Source organism: Bos indicus, chromosome 22 (assembly GCF_029378745.1).
Source record: "Bos indicus isolate NIAB-ARS_2022 breed Sahiwal x Tharparkar chromosome 22, NIAB-ARS_B.indTharparkar_mat_pri_1.0, whole genome shotgun sequence".
Classification (NCBI taxonomy): Eukaryota; Metazoa; Chordata; class Mammalia; order Artiodactyla; family Bovidae; genus Bos; species Bos indicus.
In genome coordinates this window covers 53,543,348-53,566,601 of record NC_091781.1, presented here as the reverse complement: position 1 = coordinate 53,566,601, position 23,254 = coordinate 53,543,348, and the positions used below count along the sequence as shown (strand labels likewise).

The window sequence follows — 23,254 nt, the reverse complement described above, 5'->3', positions numbered from 1 at the left end:
GAATGGCATTAACTCTTCTATTTTTTGAAAATTACCTTAAATCAACATTATGTTTAGAGATTTATATCTATTGAGTATTTGTTTTCTAAATGTACATTATAGTATGTACATTAGTATATACGTACTATATTAGTATGTACTATAGTATAGTAGCTTTAAAAATTTTTTACATTGTATTTTTATTCCCAGAATTATAAAAAGTTTGTTTTTGAAAAAAAGCTAACTATTCTGAAACATGTATCTTACCTGTAATAGACATTTAAAAAAATTAGTCCTAACGCTATTGTCTTATTGACTTAAGTAAAGCTGTAGAATGGCCTTCCCTGTTGGCTCACTGGTAAAGAATCCGCCTGCCAACACGGGAGACATGGGTTTGATCCCTTGGTCAGGAAGATGCCCTGGAGAAGGAAATGGCAGCCCACTCCAGTATTCTTGTCTGGGAAACTCCATGGATAGAGGAGCCTGGCAGGCTATAGACCATAGGGTTGCAAAAGAGTCGAACACAACAGCGACTTAAAACGACAAAACTATAGAATATGGCTTTTATACTTTAAACTTAAAATTTATTTTTTCTACTACTTATATCAATCAGTGTATTAATATATTCATCCTCTATGAGACATGATAATTTTAAGGCAATGAAAATGTTTATATTTAATAGCCCAGTAATAGTGAACAATTTCTTGATTGCTCTAATTTGTTGTCAGACTGTGTAACTAATTGCTTATTTGTATCTTCCGTTTTTCAAAACAATGTTGAGGCCAAAATAAAAATTTTGTAGTATGTAGATTTGTAATATGTAGATTCAATGTTAATCATTTGTTAAACATTATTACCAGACATTAAAAATTACTTTTTAAAACAAGGATAAAAACAAATGTCTCAGTATTCATTGTGAAAGCCAGCTAAAATGATCATCAGAAAATAAGTAGAAATATTACTTTTACTGAATCTTCCTTTCTTTCCTATTGAAGTATAGTTGATTTACAATATTAGTTTCGAGTGTACAACATGGTAGTTGAGTATTTTTATGCATTATAAAATGATCACCACAATAAATCTCCTGACCATCTGTCACCATACAAAGCATCATCGACGTTCTCTCTATACTGTACATTTTATCCCCATGACTTGCTTATTTTATAACTGGAAGTTTGTATCTCTTAGTCTCCCTTACCTACTTCACTCATCCTTCTTACCTACACTCCTCATTGGTAACCATCAGTTTGTTCTCTGGGAGTCTGTGTCATTTTTAATTTCTTTCATCCTTGTCTTATAGTTTTCCAGTGACAGATTTTCTTCCCATCTTGGTTAGATTTTTTTCCTGGGTATTTTATGCTTTTCTTGCAGATGTACATGGGATTTTCTCCTTAATTTCTGTTCCCAGTTAGTTCATTGTTACTGTATTGAAATGCAATGGACTTTAATATATTAATTTTATATCCTGACGTTTTACTAGTTATTTTGGTGGCCTCTTTCCTTTAGGGTTTTCTATGTGTAGTTTCATGTCATTTGCAAGCAGTAACAATTTTACTTCTTCCTTTTCAGTTTAAATTCCTTTGATTTCTTTTGTCTAGTTGCTATAGCTCAGTTCACTTCGGTCTCTCAGTCATGTTCAGCTCTTTGCAGCCCCATGGACTGCAGCATGCCAGGCTACCCTGTCCATCACCAACTTCTAGAGCTTACTCAAACTCATGTCCACCAGGTTGGCTGCTGCTGCTGCTAAGTCACTTCAATCGTGTCTGACTCTGTGTGATCCCAGAGATGGCAACCCACCAGGCTCCCCCATCCCTGGGATTCTCCTGGCAAGAACACTAGAGTGGGTTGCCATTTCCTTCTCCAGTGCATGAAAGTGAAAAGCGAAAGTGAAGCCGCTCAGTTGTGTCTGACTCTTAGCGACCCCATGGACTGTAGCCTACCAGGCTCCTCTGTCCATGGGATTTTCCAGGCAAGAGTACTGGAGTGGGTTGCCATTGCCTTCTCCAACCAAGTTGGCTAGGACATCTGATATGTTGAGTAAAAGTGGTAAGAATAGGCATCCTTGTCTTGTTCTTTATCTTAGAAGAAATGCTTTTAGATTTTCCCTGTTGAACTTGATACTGGCTATAGGTTTATCATATATGGTCTTTATTAATAAGGTACACTCCCTTTATGGGCTTCCCTGATAGCTCAGCTGGTAGAGAATCTCTCTGCAATCCAAGAGACCCTGATTTGATTCCTGGGTTGAGAAGATCCTCTGGAGAAGGGGTAGGCTACCCACTCCAGCATTCTTGCCTGGAGACTCCCACGGACAGAGGAGCCCGGCCAGCTACAGTCCCTGGGGTTGCAGAGAGTCGGACATGACTGAGTGACCAAGCACAGCACACATGCTTTGTTGAGAAGTTTTATCACAAATGGATAATAGATTTTGTAAAATGCTTTTTCTGCATCTGTTGATGATCATATGATTTTTATTCTTCAGTTAATGTAGTATATTGTTTGATTGGTGGGTACTGAACTGTCCTCCCATCCCTGGGCTCAGTACCATTTGATCATGGCATGTGATCTTTTTAATGTATTGTTGAATTTGGTTTGCTAGTATTTTGTTGAGGATTTTGCGTTGTGTTTATCAGTGATACTGGCCTATGATTGTGAGTTTGTGTGATAACTGTATCTGATGTGAGTATCAGGGTGATATGGGCCTTTTGGGATGAGTTTGAACGCATTCCTTCCTCTTCAGTTTTTTGAAATAGTTTCAGAGAGGCGTTAACTCTTTGGTTTAATTCACTGGTGAAGTTGTCTGATCCTGGACTTTGGTAGTTTTTTAATTACTGATTCAGTTTCGTTGCTGGTAATAAATCTGTTCATATTTTCTATTTCTCCCTGATTCAGTCTTGGGAGGTCGTTTCTAGAAGTTAATCTGTCTCCTCGGTTGTCTGTTGTGCTGGCGTACAGCTGTTTGTAATAAGCTCTTCTGTGCTTTGTGTTTCTTTGGTGTCTGTTGTAATTTGTCCTCTTTTGTTTCTGACTTTAGTTAGGTCCTCTCTGTTTTTCCCTTGATATATCAATTTTGTTTACCTTTTCAAAGGATCAGGTCTTGGTTTCATTGTTTTTCTCTGTTGCCAGCCAGCTGGTGGGCGCAGAAGCCCCCCCACTAATAGGTGCTAAGGAGGGTCCAGAATGGCGCTTGCTAGCACCTCTGTCCTTCTGGTGGAACAAGCTCCCTAAGGTGCTTGCTGCCAGCGTCTCCACCTGCAGTGGCAGTCCCAGCTGCCTTCTGCCTCTCCAGGAGGCTTGCCAAGATCACTAAGTGGGTCTGGCCCTGGCTCCTTTCAGGCCCCCTTGCTAGGCCTTGGAGCACGTGAGATCCTCCGCAGGCCTTTAGGAGGAGAGCCTCTGTTTCCTGCAGTGCTCCTGCTCTCCTGTACACAAGCCCTGCCTGCCTTCAAATCCAGACATTTCTGGGAGCTTGTCTTGCTGGTACAAGATCGTTGACCTCAAGAGCTGACGTAGGGCTCAGACCCCTCGCCCACTGGGAAAAGGGGCAAGGATTGTCACAACCTTGGCAGTTGTGATAATCCTCCCATTGGTGAATCACCTCCTTGAGGGTGTGGGTCTTGACTATACCAGGTCTTCACCTCTCTCACCCATCTCATGGTTCCTTCTGGATATCTTTAGCTGTGAAAGATCTGTCCCACCAGGCTTCAGCTTGCTTTCATAGACAGTTGCTGTGTGGATTGTGGTAATTTCAGTGCCTGTGGGAGGAGGTGAGCTCAGGGTCCTCCTCATTACCGGCTTGACCACTGCACTCTCTCCTGGACTTTTCCATTTTTGCTTTTTTTAAAAAGAATTCCATTTGACTTCCCAACTAGCCCAAACCAGTGCAGTTTCTTAGGAGTGAGGACGGTGTTATTCTCTTGTCACTCACTCTCTGTGTTACTGGGTTCTGTCAAATGAGGATAATTAGGGTAAGCTAGCAAGGAGCTTCTGGGAACACGACAGAGACGCTGTATAAAGTACGTGAGGCTCAGGGGGTCGTAACTTAAGGTGGTGGTGCTGGATTAAGCTACCTCTTCTGCCCTTTAGAGCAAAAACTGTGAAGGATGCTAATGGGAAGGAGGTCTGCCCACCAGCTTCTGTAATGCCCTGTGCTGTTGAGCATTGCCCGTGTGACAGGAACTGTCCCAGGTCCGAGGGAAGCAAGCATCCCCCTTGTCCAGTCTTTGTGCTGATGGCATTTAACAGGGCTTGACTTAAAGATTTTTACTTTGACTCTCTGATCATGCTGATTCCTTTTCAGGGATAAGATAGACTGACTGTGTTCTCTGCTTTGTTTGCAGTTACAAGATAATAAAACTTTCCTAGCAATGATGAACCATGTCTTGAGTATGGATGGGTTTTACTTTTCAACAACATATGATTTGACCCATACTTTGCAGCGGCTCTCCAACACTAGTCCAGAATTCCAGGAAATGAGTCTCTTGGAAAGGGTAAACTTAATCTTCTATTTTTTTTTTTAATTTTAATTTTTGGGAGCATGCCTCTATTTTATCCATAAAATACATATTGATTTTTCTCAGTCCTGGCTGTATCAGGATCACGTATGGAGCTTTGAAAACATACCATGTTTCAAGTAGACATCACACTTCAGATTCAAGATCCCAGGATCTGTATGTTTCACAGACACGATCGAGAACTGCATTTGTGCATTTTCAGAAATCTAGCTTGAACACATTGGTCATTTCCTAGCTCTCAGTGGTCTGTGGTATAACAGAACATTAGCAACACCATTGTGCTTGTAAACTTAATGTCCTAAGAGATGAACTTCTTTTTGTAGTGGTGTCATTTATAGCTTTTACAACAAGAAAAGTAACAGCTTGTTAACTTGGAAAATATGCTTTTGTTTAATGTGGGATTTTTTGTGATTCCCCCTCCCCCGCTTTTTTTTTTTTTATTAAGCATATCTTTAAAACTAGACCTCAGATGATTTAACATGAAATTTCTGCTGTTCAGGAACCTAGATAATTGCTGCCTTGGTTTTTTTTGTTGTTGTTAACAAAAATAGATAGGTTTAGGGGGCAGGTAGCATTTATAAAGTTGCAGTCAGTTATCTATTGGCTTAGACTATATGAAATTGCCACTAATTGACCATTTTTGATCCATAAAAGTGATAATTTTATATAGTTCACCCTAAATCAATATTTTAGTTGACTAACTTACTAAAGACTATAATAGTCTGCTCTGGTAAAATTATATGTAGGCTTAGGTGTACGGAGAAGGAGGCAACAAAGGATGAGATGGTTAGATAGCATTACTGACTCGGTGGACGTGAATTTGAGCAAATTCCAGGAGACAGTGGAGGCCAGAGGAGTCTGCAGGAGGACAGAGGGATACTGCAGTTCATGAGGTTGCAAAGAATTGGACATGACTGAGCCCACATTAATTTTAAAACTTCTCTCTCAGGCAGATCAGCGGTTTGTATGGAATGGTCATCTTCTCCGAGAACTTTCTGCTCAGCCAGAGGTAATGTACAGTACATAAAACCAGCTTATTCGTCACCATCCAAGTTGTAATTGAATACATGTTACATAATGGCTAGTTAATCACTAAGGATTTTGGTAAAGAAATCTGATTTAACTCTGTTTATAAACTTGTGGACTTTGATTAGATCTACCTCATTCTAGGTTGAAGAAGCCTAGTTATTTTACTTTGCTCTTCTATGGAAGCCTTAAATACAGGAAAAACATACCTGAGTAAAAATAACATTGGTTTCTATAAGGAAGAGAGAGAGAATACGTATTGGAAAATGAATAGTGTAGAAATCGGGCCATAGCTAATTCCCCAGGCAAGTGGAAAGCTCTGCATTTGTGTCTGTAAGGGATCCTGACTCCCTTCAGTCACCCAGGATAGACGTGCATAGATGGCACCTTCCTCTGTTCCTGGTTTATGCAAATGAGGTATAAATAAGGAGGCCTACTTCAGAAGCGTAATGTATGGAATCTAGGTAAATAGATTTGCCTGATGGCTTCATTTTTTGACATTTGCTTTGCTTTTTTGGGAAAAGTAGATTGAACTCCCTGGAGGAGTGCAGTTGTTGTAGGCCAAGACTGATAAAGAGAGATAAACATTCTGACCCTTGTGTAATCTTGTTAGTGTTCCAATATCTATGAATGTTCAAGCCCAAAGGATTCCAGCAAATACTTAAATGTTTTAAATTGAAAAGGCAATGTGACATTAGAAAAATTTCATTAAAATTAAGTTGCCCATAAGTTTGCTACTTTGTTGTATTTGTATATTACCTCCCCATCTTTAAATATTTTTTATATAGTGCTTCTTTTTATTATTATTAAAGTATATTTATTCCTAAACATTATCTTCATTTCAGGTCCATCGGTTTGCCCTTCCGGTATTACATGGCTGTATCCTTACATATTACTCTTTAGTTTTCTGGCAGGCTTTATTTAAATATTATTATAAGGCAGATTTAAAGACAGTCTCAACTGTTACATGAGGAGAGTATTTTAGAATTAGTAGGTACTGCTTTTGATAAAATCAAACCTATTAACAAAATCTGAGAATACTGGTTGTAAATGACCTTTTTTTTTTTAAATAGAATGAACTCTTTAGACTGAATCATGTTCTCGCTCTCCCAGAATTCCGGGGCTAGTGGGTTAAAAGAAGAAATATGTCCACTGTGTTTTGGCTTTTTAAGACTTTATCAATAAACAAGAATAATTTTAGCCTGACTTGTGAACATTTTTCTTAGTAATTAAGAAAGACTCAGGAACTAGGGTGACCAGCAACTTGGAGAGGAGAATTACAGTTGAAAATTATATTTGTCATTTGAAATAGCCCCAGAAAAAATGAAACATAGATGTTTTTACAAAGAATGATGCTTGCGGAGCAGGTACGGTACTAGTACAGAGTGAGTAATGGTTATCTAATTGTAAGTTCATTTTAAAAAAGTCTTTATCAGAGACATCATCATATTAATAAAAACGGAAGCAGACTGAGCTGGCCGGTAAAGGGCCGCCCAGTGTGCTGCTGAGCGCCCGAGATCGGGCTCTGCTAGAAACCGAGGGGTCTCTCTCGAGTGCTCCCAGAGAAGCTTGTGAGCCGACACAGCAGTCTGTGGTTTATCTGTTCATGGTGAATGTGATTTCCTTAAATTATCATGCTTACTATACTTGAAAGCAGAAAATAGCAATGCAGGAGAGATTTTCTACAGTTGTGAGGGAATAGAAAGCAGAAAATGTCAGGATAAAAGCCCTTGTTTTTTCTGGTTTTGTTTTGCCTTTTCCCTGAAGCTCTCTCAAGCTCTCCTGAGGGTAAACTGATAGCAATGTTCTGTGTAGGTAGCGCTTCAAGGATCTGGGCCACTTGTTTGTGTGTGTGTGTTTTAATTCCAAAATGAGATGTGAATGGGCAAATAATGGTAAATGGGGTTATAGAAACAGATTATCCATTTAGCTTTAAATCTGAAGCTTAACATTGGCCTTTTAAAAAGTGTTTAAATGTATGTAGTTATTTTTGGCTGTGGCAGGTCTTCGTTGCTGTGTGCAGGCTTTTCTCTAGTTGTAGCACGTGGGGGCTGCTCCTGGCTGCAGTGCGTGGGCTTCTCATTGCAGTGGCTTCTCTTTTCTGCAGAGCACGGCCTGTAGGGCGTGAGAGCTTCAGTAGTTGCGGCTCCTGGACTCTGGAGCACAGGCTCAGTAGTCGTGGCACACGGGCTTAGTTACTCTGCTGCATGTGGGATCTTCCCAGACCAGGAATCAAACCTGTGTCTCCTGCATTGGCAGGGGAGTTCTTTACCACTGAGCCACCAGGAAAGCCCTACATTGTTCTTTGTTTAGTGCTGACTTTTGACTAGAACTGTCATCAGGGATTCTGTGTACTTAGAGACCAGCAAGAACAGAGGGCCCGTGGCGGGAGCATGACTGGGGCAGAGAGTGGACAGGGCAGGCGGGAGCTGGGTTCCGAGATGCAGCTGGGCCCGCATCCTGCAGCCCTCAGCAGCGAGGCCTAACTGTCAGGAGGAGCGCTCAGGATCTGGGCAGAGAATCGGCATGGTCGGACAGGGCCACTTGGACACTGGTGCAGAGAATAAGCCCAAGGGGAGCAGGGGGGATGCAAGGCGGAGTTAGGAGCAGTTGTCGTAATCCGGATGGGAGGTGATGGTGATCAACAGTGCTCGGGCTCCAGATAAGTTTTGAAGATAGGGCTAAAAGGAGTTTGACAAATTATATTACATGGGGAAGGACAGAGGGTTTAGTATGCATCTTAAGGTTTTTGGCCAGAGTAAGTGGAAGGAAGCCATACACTGACGGGGAAGAGCTGAGGTGGGAGGGAGGCCAGAGCATTCAGGCCTTTCTTTGGACACGTTAAGCCTGAAGTATCTGTAGATATCAGAGTAGAGATGGCAAGAAAACATGGATTAATGAAAATGGAGTTTAGGCGGGAAGTCCACATTGGAGACATATATTTGAGGGTCCTCAGGGTACAGATGGCATTCAGAGCTACGGGATGAGAGCCTCAAAGGGAGAAAGGTACATAGCGAAGAAAAAGGTGTGGAGAAGAGAGAAGACTGTCTGAAGGGGATCCTAGATAGTCCATGCTAGAGTCCCAGAGAGGACGGAGGGCCTTTGAAGCGGGGCGTCGGAGTGAGTGAGTAGAAGGACTGGTCACACAGAGTGGCTCTAAGATTAAAGTTGGGGAAATGAAGACCACCCAGCAAAGGCCACTGAGGAAGAGGAGACCCAGCCAAGTGAGAGCTGTGTCCCAAAGCAAAGGCATACCAGGTGTCCACGCAGAGGGTCAGATCAACTGACGTGCTGCTGGTCGTTTAAAATGACCGTTAGAGAGGGAGGTTAGGCTCCTGCTCCCTCTCTGCCCTCCCCAGTGGGGGCTCTCGCCACATCCCGGGAAGCCAGGTTGTGGAGAAGGTGAGAGCACAGCCCCTGCCGGCACAGTGTCCTTGAGTGTGTGAGGGGCTGGGGCCCCGTGCACAGGTCACAGGCCTGGCAAGGACAGCTCGTCCGCTGGACTGTGCAGCTCAGCCGCCGTGGCAGAAAGGAAGCAGCTTTGTGGGCATGGAGGCCGGCGGTTGCATGGGCGTGGTGGGAGCATGTGGTGGCGGCTACTTTCATGGTGACATGGAAGCAGTGCCGTTAGCTGTGAGCAGTAGTCAGAAGCTGAGGACAACATGTGAAATGGGCATCCCACGTGGGAGCGTGTGGCCCTGGGAGTCACTAATTGATACAAGATTAGAAGTAAACACATTGACTTAAGCTGTGTTGTGATGATGGGCTTCTGCATGACTTTTCATTTTTCTCTTGTTCCTTCCAATGCTTTCTGGAAGGATATTCATCTTGTAATCAGAAGAAAATGATTCATCAAACAGTCAGACATATTCCATGCTTTACTCAGTTCTGTCAGGGCGGGCTCCTGTCTGATTCATCTTTGTGCCCTGCTCCAAAGAGGTAACTTGAGCAAATGAATGCATAAGTAGTGCTTTGAAGTCTTCTTTAGCACTGTGCTTTTAAAGGATTGTGAATTGGGAGCTCAAGGTGAGTCATTAAAGCTGATGATGCCAAGTGATGGAGAAGGATGAATCATTAGAAATTCATATGGCTAGTGTCATTCGGTACTGCTGTTTTGAAAATTATTTAGCATTTCCTTGTGAATTTACTAGGCCTTCCCCTCTGTATACCCAACATGTTTATACCAGGAGGTTTTCCAAGAATGTCCACAGCACCAATGTTAGAACCGACTCTGAACACTGCAAGTTCCATCAGCACAATTAGGGCTTTTGTGATACGGTCCTTTCAGATTTCATACGACACCAAAAAGGACCGAACTGCTGCTTCATGCAGTAATGATGACTGTTAGGTACTTACTGGGGGAATAAACAAGGACTTGGAGTTATATTAAGAGTGTTGTGCCATTCTTATAAACAAGCTGTGTGTTTTTAAGTCATGGCTGCATATGAAAAAGTGAAAATCAGTCGTGTCTGACTCTTTGGGACCCCATGGACTATACACAGCCCATGGAATTCTCCAGGCCAGAATACTGGAGTGGGTAGCCTTTCCCTTCTCTAGGGCATCTTCCCAACCCAGGGATTGAACCCAGGTCTCCTACATTGTGGGTGGATTCTTTACCAGCTGAGCCACAGGGGAGGCCCAAGAACACTGGAGTTGGTAGCCTGTTCCTTCTCCAGCAGAGCATCCTGACCTAGGAGTTGAACCAGGGTCTCCTGCATTGCAGGCAGATTCTTTACCAAATGAGCTATCAGGGATTACACTTAAAAGGCAGAAGACTGGTCTACACAAGCCTTGTGGGCAAGTAGACAGTTGGATGGGATCAAGGAGCAGATGGTTAGATTCAGGGTTTTGATACTGTTTGGAAGTTGAAAGTAGGTTATAGATATTTTATTATAATACTGACTCGATGAACGTGAGTCTGAGTGAACTCCAGGAGTTGGTGATGGACAGGGAGGCCTGGCGTGCTGCGATTCATGGGGTCGTGAAGAGTTGGACACAACTGAGCAACTGAACTGAATGCTTTATAATGGATGAATCAAACTATATTAAGAAAAATGTTATATATATATATATATATATAAAATAACCATGGCCAAACACATGAGGAAGGAGGAGATAATTTTTAATTATCTGCTTCTGAATAGTCTTTAATTTACAATTTGACCTGTAAATCTTCATATGCTTACCAACTGTTATTTGTAATTATGTATATAGTATATATAATACAAATTTCAGTAGCGTAGTCTTTTTTCCATTTCTTATTTGAAGGTTAATCTACTTTTAAATGTGTATGTTTTTGACTCAAAGATGATTTTTTTGTGATGTGGTTAGTATACTTCCACAAAGTGGTTGAGACTGTCAGGGAAAGGAGATCATATTATGTAAATAGAGACACTCTAATGAACCACTTAAACACACTGACTATATGTCATCATAGGCTTATTGACTTGACAGAACTTCACAATCAGAAGTAAAGGCTTGTGAATGAATATTCATGAAGAAACAAAGATCTGCATATTCTCTGTGCTTTTTTTTTTCCCTTTTAGAGACAGAGTCATTCTAACTAGGGTAGAGAGATTCAAATTTCATCTGAAAATAATACATATGATTTCTCCACATGTTGTATTTTTCTTAATGTAGTTGAGTTATTACCATGCACTCATGTTCTATTAATGGAAAATACTTTGATTGGATTCTCATCTCGAGGAGGAGTTGTTTCAGAGCTGGTGTGCGCTATTATGTGAGAGGTGAGATGAATTTTGTCAGCGCGATTTGGTACTGGGTTATATCTGTCTCTAATTAGTGTTTGGCTCATGGTGACATGAATGTAACCTTTTGTATTTTATTTGTTTTCATTATCATTTGATAGCCTCACTAAATGTTTATCTCCTGCTTCATTATAATAATTAGGTAGGTCTTCTGTGCTTTACTCCAGCTACTGTAGTGGCAGTCATTGCATTGTTCATGAGACACTGTAGACTGCTTAATACTTTAAGATGAACCGATCATGTTATTTGCTGAATGTCTGAAAGCATAGCTGAAATCACTGTAGTTTTCAGTAACCTAAACCCATATCAGAAAGTATTTTTCTTTTATTGCTCTTGGTTTCTTTGCATGTATAAAGCTAGACATTTGACTTTGTGCCTTCAGCCTTTAAAATTTACATTCGAGCATTTATTCTCTAGACTTTGTCCTAGCAACATGCTAATTTGCTTAAACCAGGGTATTAAAATCTGTATTAAAAGTTACTGTCATTATGAAGAGAAGTTTCCTTGAATCTATTTTTTTAAACCAAAATATATCAGAATAAAACTGTGGATTTACTCTATGGTAAATCATGAAAGTTTTGGGCTAGGAGGTTGTAAAAGTCATTTCATTAATCTTTAGCACAGCAGAGGAAGAAAGACATTTAGTGAGTTACCTGACCAAGGTTATAGAACCAGGATTAAAGTTAGCAATGCCTTTATGTCTGGATTGTCTTGGATGGAGTCATATTTTTTAATTAAAAGCTTTAAATTTGCAGTGCAGTCAAGAAATATAAAAAGATATGCAATTAAAAATATTTCTCCTTTCTGACTGTATCTGCAGCGTCTTACCCCTGACCAGCTGACCTGTTGTTGGTTTCTTATCTTCCAGATAATGTTTGTGTTACTGCAACTGTGTTCTCCTTTTGTAGGCAGTGGTTGTATACTGTGTACATTTTCTTGCACCTTGGGTTTTTTTAAACTAAATATATACTGAAAATCCCTTCTTAAAGATCCTCTCTCTCACATAACTCTTCGCTCTTCTCTCTTGCACACTCTTACTCCCAGTCTCAGTTTTTAAAATAACCGCATATTATCCCTAATGAAAATTCTGGGCAGACCCGAGTATAGCCCATGCTTCAACAAGTGGTTTTAGAAGGTGTTGAAAAGGCATTTTATTGCTGATTTGACTCATAATTTTTTTCCCTTTCTGGTAAATACGTTAGCAAAAACAGTGATATTTATGTTACACCTCAGTGTTATGTGTTTTAAAAATATGTCAGATAGAAAGGATGTGAAATATTTGAGATGGTTAAAAATCTACTTTTTTTTTTTTCCTGATAATTTGAGTCAGGCACTAATTGAAAGTTGCCTTTGCTTATTTTTAGCAAACTTTCCTTAGTTAAAATAGATAATATAAACAAGATAGTAAGGTAATGCTTCAAACATTTGAAAGAACTAACTAAATCAAGGCTAAATAAGAGCAGTGCTTTTCAAATTAGTTTTTTTTTGGTGTATGCATGGAGTTCTAGAAATTATAGTATTATATACAGTTTTTTGTGCTTTCATTTTGATAGTTAAAATTATCAGCATCTCCTGGGTTACTTGCATCATTATAACAAAAACTATTAACAAAATGGCCCATATTTGCATTTAATACTATGTTTAACGGTTTAACTTCCAAAATGGTGTTTTTCAAACTGGGATCTATGTCATAATACACTCTCAGAGGTTTTTGAGAACTTGTTTTTTCTTAAAAGATGTACAAAGTTTGAGAAACACTGTTTTGGAGGAATTGTGTGTATATAAATAATTGCTATAGTAAATAGCAGTCAACAGCATTTGTTTATTAATAGGTCCTTAATACTGCCTTTAAGCCCATGTAAATGAGCAAGCATCTGTTGTTAGCTTTCTGATGGTGTACTCTGCATTTGTTTGAAATTTAGTTTTGAAAGTACTTTTCCACTAATTTGAACTGACTTAATTCTCTTCAAGTTAAGAGTGAATTAGTGAGTTTCTTGTGTTTTTCTTATGTAATAAATATAGTTAATTTTTTTCTCAATTCAGGAATTGACTCCGAAGGCCATGCAGCTAACTTTGTAGAAACAGAACAAATTGTGCATTACAATGGGAGCAGGGCTTCATTTGTACAGGCAAGTTACCGCGTCTGTGAGGCAGCCAGCCAGTTGGCCTTTTCAGCTTGGGTTGTGGTTTCCCGTTATATTGTTGAAGGTTTTCTCCTTTTCTCTCCTTTTTTAAAGTAATATCACAGTCTATGATGTGGATAGAGTTCACCCAGAATAAGGATATTCCATTAAGCTGGCTGGCACTCAGCTTCCTCTGTTTCTGGCCCTTGAATTAAATGCCTACAGAAGAGGATAGGGTAGGCTGTGCAGGGGTTGTGGAAATGGGGCATCTGTGTGCTTAACCCGTCAGACTTCTACAGGGCAGTGAGCACAGGACAAGCAGCTGGCTTGTGCCCGACCCGACGTGCCGTGCACGGCATTGTGACGTAATACCCGAGCAGTGGCTCACTTGGTGGTTGAGAGCATTAATGGCTAAAAATATTTTTAAGTTCATAAAGGTACTCTTTTGAGAATGAATAAAGCTATTTTCTCGTTTTATTATAATGCCAAATTATATAGCAGACATAACTTGGTAATTTTTACTTGTAGATAAATTGATTTATTTTAGAATTTGGGAGAAGCCCAACTGTCTACAAGTACATGTATGTAAAATCAGAAAAAGTCCTTTCTAAATGTTTCCCCACCAAATATGAATTTAGGAGCAGGTAAGCATGAATTTGTTTCATAGTTAGTAGGTCATATGTTTATTTTTCTATTTTTCAGTCATTGATACTTACATACCCCTGACAGAAAGCTGAGAAAAACAAGTGTGTGTGTATATGTTTCTTTTTACATGTCTTCTCTTTTTTTGTAGACTCGAGGATCAATACCACTTTACTGGTCTCAAAGACCAAACCTCAAGTACAAACCATTGCCACTGATCAACAAAGTAGCAAATCATGTGTGTATCTTCCATGCTGTTTTCATTGATATGAATAGAAGCTTACTGGAGTTATAATTTGCATATAGAGCATGTATTCCTCATGAGTCAGGCTTCAATGTCTTTGAGACCCTTCTCCTTGGTTCTGGCACAGAGTGGACCTCTAAACCAAGAGACTGTATAGATGGCATATTAAAATGTGGAAAAACAAATTGAACGTCACAGTAAATTTTGATTTTAGAGATCTCAGTGAGATTTGCAACCTTATGCTGTTTAAAATATTTAGTGTATTCTATTTGAGATTATGCTCAGAAATAAAATAGTAATATTGTAGCTCAGAGTAGAATGGCTTATAATTACTACTTACTACACGGTATTAAGAATATCTAGAAGACAGCTTAATGTCATTCTCTTGAATATAGAGATAGGACATTTAAGGAGATCCTTTTAACTATCTTGGAAGTATTCTTGTAATCTGGTAAATAATTTTTTTTTCCCTCTTTCTAGATGGATGGTTTCCAAAGGCATTTTGATTCACAAATAATTATTTATGGAAAGCAAGTCATAATCAATCTGGTATGTGTCTTTCTTACATTTCTTGGGGAACAAAACCTTAGCATCTTTTTTTTTTAACATGACAGAATTTAACCATCGTAACCATTTCTAAGTGTGCCGTTCAGTGGCCTTAAGTTATTGTATAGTGTTGTGCAACCATCACCACTCTTCATTTCCAGAAGTTTTCATCATACCAGGCAAAAACTCAGTATCCCTTAAGTAGTAACCTTCTATTATCCCTCTCACCTCAACTCCCGTTAACTCTATTCTGCTTCTGTTTCTGTAGATTTGCCTGTTCTAAGTGCCTCATCTAAATTATACTGCGTAGCGTTCATTCCTTTGTGTCTTGCTTATCTTAAGCAGACCGTTCTTTACCTGGCTCTGAGTTACTCTGTAGTGTCTTTTCATTCTAAGCTGAGGACTCTGTGTAGTGTTTCTGGTAGGGCAGATCTGTGCTGTGCTTTGTTGCTCAGTCATGTCCAGCTCTTTGCAACACCATGACTGTAGCCTGCCAGGCTTCTCTGTTCTTGGGGGTTCTCCCGGCAAGATCACTAAGTGGGTTGCCATGCCCTCCTCCAGGGGATCTTCCCAACCCAGGGATCGAACCCAGGTCTCCCGCATTGCAGGTGGATTCTTTACTGTCTGAGCCACCAAGGAAGCCCAAGAACACTGGAGTGGATAGCCTATCCTTTCTCCAGGGGATCTTCCTGACCCAGGAATCAAACCAGGGGTTCCTTCATTGCAGGCAGATTCTTTACCAGCTGAGCTACCAATTCCCTCAGCTTTTTTTAAAATTAAGACTATCTTAATTTCTCATTTTTGAATTACAGTTTTGCCAGATATAGAATTCTTGGTTGACAGTCCTTTTTTTTTCCTTTCAGTACATCAATAGACCATCTTGTGGCCGTCTGGCCTCTAAGGTTTCTGAAGAGAAATTGGCATATAATTCTACTCAGAATCACTTGTATGTGATGAGTCCTTTCTCTCTTGCTGGTTTTAAGATCTCTCTTTGTCTTTAAGTAGTTCTATTATAATATCTGATGTGAATTTCTTTGGATTTGTCATATCTGGAGATTGGATACCTCTTGGATTTGAAGATCTCTATATTTCATCAAATTTGGGAAGTTGTTTTGCCATTTTCTCTTTATAACCTCTCTGGCCCTTTCTCTCCTTTTTCTAGGACTCCTATAGTGAATATATTGTGTGTTCAGTGGTGTTCCAAGTCCCCTAGACTCTGTTCAGTTTTCTGATTCTTTTTTCTTTCTGCTCCTTCAACTTGATTATTTCATTTGTTCTATCTTCAAGTTTGCTGATTCTTTTTTCTTCCTGCCCAAATGTGCTGTTGAACTCCTTTAGTGAATTTTTAGTTTCCCTTTTGTAGTTCTCAACTCCAGACTTACTGTGTGGTTCCTTAGAATAATTCTTGTTTCTTTGATCTTCTCATTTTTTTTCATATACTGTTTTCCTGATTTCCTTTACTTCTTTGTCTGTGTTTTCATTTAGCTCTGAGCATATTTAGGACAGTTGTTTTGAAAGTTCTTTATAAATAGGGCTTCTATAGAGATGATTTCTGTCAGTTTATCCTTTTTCATTAACTAAGCTTTGTCTTTTTTTTTTTGTATACCTTATGATTTTTTTGTTGTTGAAAACAGGCTATTGGATATACATAATACAGTAACTCAGGAAGTCAGATTCTTCTTTCCTAGGGGTTTCCTGTTTTGTTTTGATTGTTGAATGCTATAGTAATCCATCTGTTTTGAGACTTTTCCAAACTATTTTTGCAAAGACTGTTCCTTGTGTATGCTCACTAAAGTCTCTATTCTTTTAGCTTGCTTGTGTTCAGCTAACAGTGTGATAGAAATTTCCTTGAGTATCAGGCCCTGAAATAGACAAAGGAAAAACCAAAAAAGAGAACAAACCCATCTCCCAATTTCTGCTGACTGGTTCTGTGGTGGAGCAGTCCTTCACGTGTTTAGTTAGGCTTGCTCGGAACCTAGGGATTAGCTTGAGGTGAAGCCTTAAGGTCTTTTTAGGATTTTTCAGAGTGTGCATCTTGCTTGGGTATGCACAGGGCTTTCTAAAACCCTCCACGAATGTGGCTGTTTTTTAATATCCTAATTTCCCAAAGAGTCATCATTAACACCCCAGCTGCTTCTGCAGCTTTAGATGGTCTTTTTTTATGTCACCACCTGAAATATCTTGCCCTAGGCATCTGCTGGTTTTTAGTCCTCTTGCAGCTTATATGAACAGTGTTTACCACTTTCCCTGCCTGTGTTCACATTTATGCAGGACAGAGACGGCCGAGTCACTCCTTCAGATCAGAACAAAACATACACCATAGTTTGCAAATCAGTTCTCCTCTGCTCCCTCCAGTTAGAGGAGGGGGACTGAGAAGTGGTGCTGCTGCTTAAGCTGATTGTCACTGCACTGGGAAAGGGTAAGGCAAGGGCAAGAAAATGCTACAAAACTGTCCTCCAGTTTTGAAGATGGCTTTATCTTGATTGGACCTCTCCTTGGTTGCTAGAAACCTTTGATTGTTTTCCAGAGTTCCTACAAATTTGGTTTAGACAGCATCTCTTTTCTCCGATGTTTTTGTGAAGGTACAAGAGCTTAAAGCGTCATAGTCTGCCATTTTGCTCATGTCACTATCTCCTTTTAATTAAACTTAAAGCTGTGCTGGTTTTAATTTTTACAGGTAAATCAGAAGGGCTCAGAGAAGCCGCTTGAACAGGCGTTTGCAACAATGGTGTCTTCCTTGGGGAACGGAATGATCAGGTACCCACTGGAATCTGTTGTTGGGCCTTTCAGGCACGTGTGCACTTCACGTACATGCAAGTACACAGATCTCTCTCTAGACACATTTCAGTTGTTTTTAAAGCGTGATTTTGTTTGCTTGAAATTTTCTCTGACATAACTCATGTTGCAGGATAACTTCTTTTTTCATTTTTACTGGGAGTACAGTTGATTCACAGTGTTGTGTTAGTTTCAGGTATATAGCAGGGTGAGTCAATTACACACATACCTATATCCACTCTTCTTTTTTTTAAGATTCTTTTTCCACATAGGCCATTACAGAATCCTGAGTAGAGTTCCTTGGTTCCCTTTGCTACACAGCAGGTTCTTACTAGTTTTATCTCTTTATATATTGTAGTGTGTATATATCAGTCCCAATCTACCAGTTTATCCCCTGCCAGCCCATATCCCCTGGTAGCCGTAAGTTTGTTTTCTACATCCATGACTCTACTTATAAATGAGCTCATTTGTACAGAATAATTGAACAGTAATTTAATTTAACAATAATTTAACAATTTAAAATAATTTAACAATAATTTAACAAATAATTTAATTTGAATTTTGGTTGAAATCCTCGCCTTGAGGCTTTGTGTTGCCACAGCCATTGGGTCTTTAAGTTCCTCACCTCTGCCTGGTCCTGACCCCACACAAGCTGGAGCCATTTACTCTTGTGTGGTGGCCTTGTCTGGAGCGGCAGCTTGTCTCTCCTGTCAGTCACCAGACAACAGTTAGAAATTCTCTGAAGCTCTGTCAGAAAAGAGGGGGATCCTAAAACATTAGTAGTTGCCCTGTGTCATGTGCAGGCTGATGAGTCAGCCCATTTGGAGCGTCCTGCATCCAGAATCTGGGCTAGGAGATGGGGGTGTACTCTGGTAGGAAATGGTCACAGGCAGTGGGGAAAGCTTTCAAAGAAATAGTACTGGGTTATTTGGGGACAAAACAAAATTAGGACATAATGAACCTTTGGGGAAGAAATTAAGTTTGTTTTATCCAACTCAAAAACTCTAGCAAATTCTTCAGACCCTTGCTTCATGCACATTTCTGCCTTCTCACAGTGGGACCTGTCCAGACACACTGCATGTATCAGAGAAGTGATTCCTGTCCAAGATGTGCCTTAAAATTTTCAGAGGAATTACTCAGAATATATCTAAGACCCGAAAAATCAGAATCTCTGGGTTTAAAGTCCAGCATGTATCATATATTCTAGCAAGTTTATCTCCTGGTTGCTGGGTTACACCCCTGGATGAGACCCTTTCTGTGTTTCAGAGGGTTTCTGTAGGCGGGTTTGCAGCAGAAACTAACTTTGAGAACTTGAGGCATATGTCAGTCTAAAGTTGTGCCCTTGGTGTTCCAGTGCACTCGGAAGTGAAGCCCTAAAGCTATTGTTACCGAAATACAATGATGTAAGACATATTCTGAGAGACACAAACATAATTTTAGAAGGATGTAAGCTGAAGAATCCAAATGCATTTAGGTGCTAATGAGCCACTTAAATTCTTCAGAGGAGTCTATGGCCATGATCAGAGCTCTCCAAAAATAAATATGATGCCACCAGTTTTAATGGAGCTGCCTTTGAAAGTGCTTCCCCCACTCTCAGTCTGCCCAAAGTCTAGCTCACAGTTGGCTAACTTGTGTCTTTATGCTAATGTGTAAGGTCCCTCTGTAGAAGGAAATGGTAACCCACTCTAGTATGGAGAACCCCATGGACAGGGGAGCCTGGCGGGCTACAGTCCGTGGGGTTGCAAAAGAGTCGGACGCGACTCAGCAACAACAAGGCCCCACAGTTGGCTAACCTCTGTTTTTATGCTAATGCCTAAGGCCCCTCTTGTGCCCTGAGATAACCGCTGAGGTGAGAGAACCACGCTCTTGACCTGCTGGAAGCCCACCCTGTATTGGTGTTTGTTGTCCCTTCAGCCGTTGGAGCCCGGAAGTCACACGAGAGCGGGCGCCTAACCTGAATTTTGCTCTGTTGAGGACAGTGTAGTGTCCTTCTGGTCCTCGTCCTCCATGACTTGACTTGATGCTTGAACAGGAAGTTGGGTGAAAGTGGCTTGTGTGAGAATCGTCAGCTACCCTGGTGCCCGGGTTCTTTGCATTCTTCTTCCTCTCTTGAGTTTCGGGAGGTGGTTAATGATTTTCTTCTCCCTCTCAAGGGGCAGCATTTTCAATTCCTAGGAGGACACCTTCACTGTTAGATGTGTTCCAGCTTTGAGATTTATGCCTCTTAAATATCAGATGACTGAAAACAACCCATTCCTGGTTGACAGATCAGAAAGTTCTCTCTACCACTTGCGTGTGTGATGTGTGGCTGTTGATAAAGTGAATATTTTGGCAGGGTGAACAAGTAACAACCGGAGTAGGGACCATCCTGTTTCTGTTCTTCTCACAGCCTCAAGCACGCAACACAGTCCAGCCCTCCTTGGCCTGAATCGAGCTTGACCATTTGGAATATCTTGATTGATAGGAAAATCAGAAAGGGGCCCTATTCTTGCACCCGGGGCTGAGAGTAAACACACAGCAGATAGCTCAGCTGGACAGGCTACTTTGTATTAACAGGCCTCATTGCTGTGCCTTTTGCTAGGCTTATTGACTCCTATCTTAGGGCCTCTAGAAAAACATGTAAAGATACTAGTGTGTATTGTTTTCCTTCAGTAGATATGAGCATGAGAAGGTCAGCACATCTGTGCATGCCTCTGTGTGTGTGTATGTATAGTGGTAAACCCAGGGTAAATGTATGTTCCTAGGTGAAATGTATTTGGAGAGGAAGATCAGCTTATGAGGTATTACTAAAGAAAAAATGATTAATTTTCAGTCACTTTCTGAATATCTTTTGTTTTGTTAGGTACATTGCCTTTGACTTCCATAAGGAATGTAAAAATATGAGGTGGGATCGGCTAAGTATTTTATTGGATCAAGTAGCAGAAATGCAAGATGAATTAAGGTAAGTTCTGCTATTTCTCTGTGGAAATTGAGGGATGAGATAGGTGCATACATTAATCACATATGTTATGCATTAGCTAGCAGACCTGTAGTTCACTAGGTTCATACCACTGGTCTGTTCTCATTTTTAGTTTGTGTTTTTTTCCTGAAAGATTAGGCTTGGTGATTTTTAAGTATTTTAAAAATCTTAAAAATGACCCAGGTCTAGGTATTTTCATATTTTTATGTATTATCTTCTACACATTTACAAAGTTTAACACAATTAAAGATAGTTTGCTACTGTTTTATGTTCAGTTCTTTTCACTAAATGTTCTGTTACTTTTTGTCGTTAGCCTGCCAAGACTGTAATGTCAGCATGTAGTGGCTTTGCCGTGTTCCACTGTGTCATAGCACAGTTAGCTGAACGCTCTTCTTCACAGTGGGCATCTGGTTCATTTCCTTTTCTCTTCCTTCCCTCAAAGACTGTGCTTCAGTGAATCACTGGGTATAAATATAGTTTTACTTCCGTTAAATTGTTTCTTAAGTTCTTCAGGGTAGGATAATGGACTGAAGGGTCTAAATATCTTTATGGTACTTAGGTGTGTTAAGGTGTTAATTACTGTGTGGCTTCATAGATGGACTGTACTCTGTGCATATCAGTCTTGACCTGTTTTAGAGCCAGAAGTAGGAATCTGGAAGCTAGTCTTATTTTGTTTTTGCCTTTATAGTTCTAATCCTGGCAAGCCAAATGTACTGTGTGAATTTCAGTTTCATGGTAACATAGTAAAGCTTCTCCTATAGTTATTTGCTCAGCTTTAAGAAAAAAATATTTTTGTACATATTAAGTAATACCTGCTGCTAAATCGCTTAGTCATGTCCAGCTCTGTGCAACCTCATGGACTGTGGCCCACCAGGCTCCTCTGTCCATTGAATTCTCCAGGCAAGAATAGTGGAGTGGGTTGCCATTTCCTTCTCCAAGAATTGCCTCTGCCTTCTCTTTAATTACAACCTTTTGTTTCATGTTTTTTTAAAATCTTTGAGAGTCTCTATATTGGTAATGAAAGAAAAGTGATGTCGCTCAGTTGTGTCTGACTCTTTGTGACCCCATGGACTGTAGTCTACCAGGCTCCTCCGTCCATGGGGTTTTCCAGGCAAGAGTACTGGATTGGGAGTGGGTTGGGCCAATACTGGAGTGGGTTGCCATTTCCTTCTCCAGTAATCCCAGCTATAGTTAGTTTAATCTGCTTTTTTTCCCCACCCCCACCCCTTCCCCATGAGGTTTTTGTTTTGAGCATAGCTAGTGTAGAGGGGTTGACCTCTATCATTACTGGGGTGTAGACAAACATTGTCGGGGGGTGTTTCCTTGAGTTCACCTGTTAATTGCAGCCCCACAAGAGTTAAGAAAGGAGAGATTGACGCCAAAATCTGTGTCCATTGTGGTCACCATGTTCCACAGGGACAGTAGACCCCTTTCACGAAACTGTGACGTTCAGACCTCTCTGCACATTTGTTCTCAGGGTCTTGGGGGAAAGTGGAAAGAATCTGGGCTTTGGGGCCCTATCCAGAGTGTTTGAAATCTCAGTTTGCGTCTTATTAGCCGTGTGAACAGGAGCAAGTTAATCTTCAAGCCTTGATTTCTCCATCTGAAAAGTGGAGATAATAATACTTATCTCTTAGACCTGTTCTGTAGTTTAAGAAGTAATCTTTATAAAATATGTAGTATTTATTTTATAAGCATTAGAGACATTACTTTGTCAACAAAGGTCCATCTAGTCAAGGCTATGGTTTTTCCAGTGTGGTCATGTATGGATGTGAGAGTTGGACTATAAAGAAACCTGAGTGCCGAAGAATTGATGCTTTTGAACTGTGGTGTTGAAGACTCTCTTGAGAGTCCCTTGGACTGCAAGGAAATCCAACCAGTCCATCCTAAAGGAGATCAGTCCTGGGTGTTCATTGGAAGGACTAATGTTGAGGCTGAAACTCCAGTACTTTGGCCACCTGATGTGAAGAGCTGACTCATTTGAAAAGACCCTGATGCTGGGAAAGATTGAGGGCAGGAGGAGAAGGGGACGACAGAGGATGAGATGGTTGGATGGCATCATCAACTCGATGGACATGGGTTTGGGTGGACTCCAGGAATTGGTGATGGACAGGGAGGCCTGGCGTGCTGCGGTTCATGGGGTCGCAGAGAGTCAGACGCGACTAACTGAAAATGGGGTGCCAATGCTCACATGCACTCTATGTATACATACTCTGATTGAACCTCACTGGTTTGGAAGGAACCTCTGGTATATCTTTAGTCTAAACACATTCTTTTAACCTGGGTTTGTTTTTTTTTTTGCGTCCTGACATATGGTATCTTAGTTCTCTGACCAGGGACCTAACTCATGTCCCCTGCATTGGAAACATGGAGTCTTAACCACTGGACTGCCAGGGAAATCCCTTAAGCCCATGTTTTTTAAGGTCATGATTTTTAGCCTGTGGTGAATCTACTGTATTTCCCCTTCACTTTTTGATTTTAGGGAGTAACTGTGGTTAATTTAATACTGTTTAGTATTCATCGTATTTTTCGTCCCATACCCTCTGCCAAGCGCTTTGTATGCATTATACACAATCTCATTGAACTGTAGAGCAGCCTGTTAGTGGTGCTGCCATCTCCACTTTGTGGATGAAAAAATACAGGCTCTGAGAAATTAGGTTATTTACTTAAAATTACAT

General features: G+C 40.4%; 1 protein-coding gene across 2 annotated transcripts in view; it reads left to right on the top strand.

Annotated features, from left to right (window-relative positions):
* The window catches only part of SACM1L (SAC1 like phosphatidylinositide phosphatase), a 54,402-nt gene that overhangs the window by 20,842 nt on the left and 10,306 nt on the right, over window positions 1-23,254 (top strand). For both annotated transcript variants that reach the window (XM_019984774.2, XM_019984775.2), the window contains 9 exons: window positions 4,320-4,469; window positions 5,443-5,502; window positions 6,365-6,398; window positions 11,165-11,266; window positions 13,331-13,416; window positions 14,204-14,290; window positions 14,777-14,845; window positions 17,520-17,599; window positions 20,460-20,558. In XM_019984774.2, coding sequence (XP_019840333.2) covers window positions 4,320-4,469; window positions 5,443-5,502; window positions 6,365-6,398; window positions 11,165-11,266; window positions 13,331-13,416; window positions 14,204-14,290; window positions 14,777-14,845; window positions 17,520-17,599; window positions 20,460-20,558 — 767 coding nt within the window. The remainder of the gene's footprint in view (window positions 1-4,319; window positions 4,470-5,442; window positions 5,503-6,364; window positions 6,399-11,164; window positions 11,267-13,330; window positions 13,417-14,203; window positions 14,291-14,776; window positions 14,846-17,519; window positions 17,600-20,459; window positions 20,559-23,254) is intronic.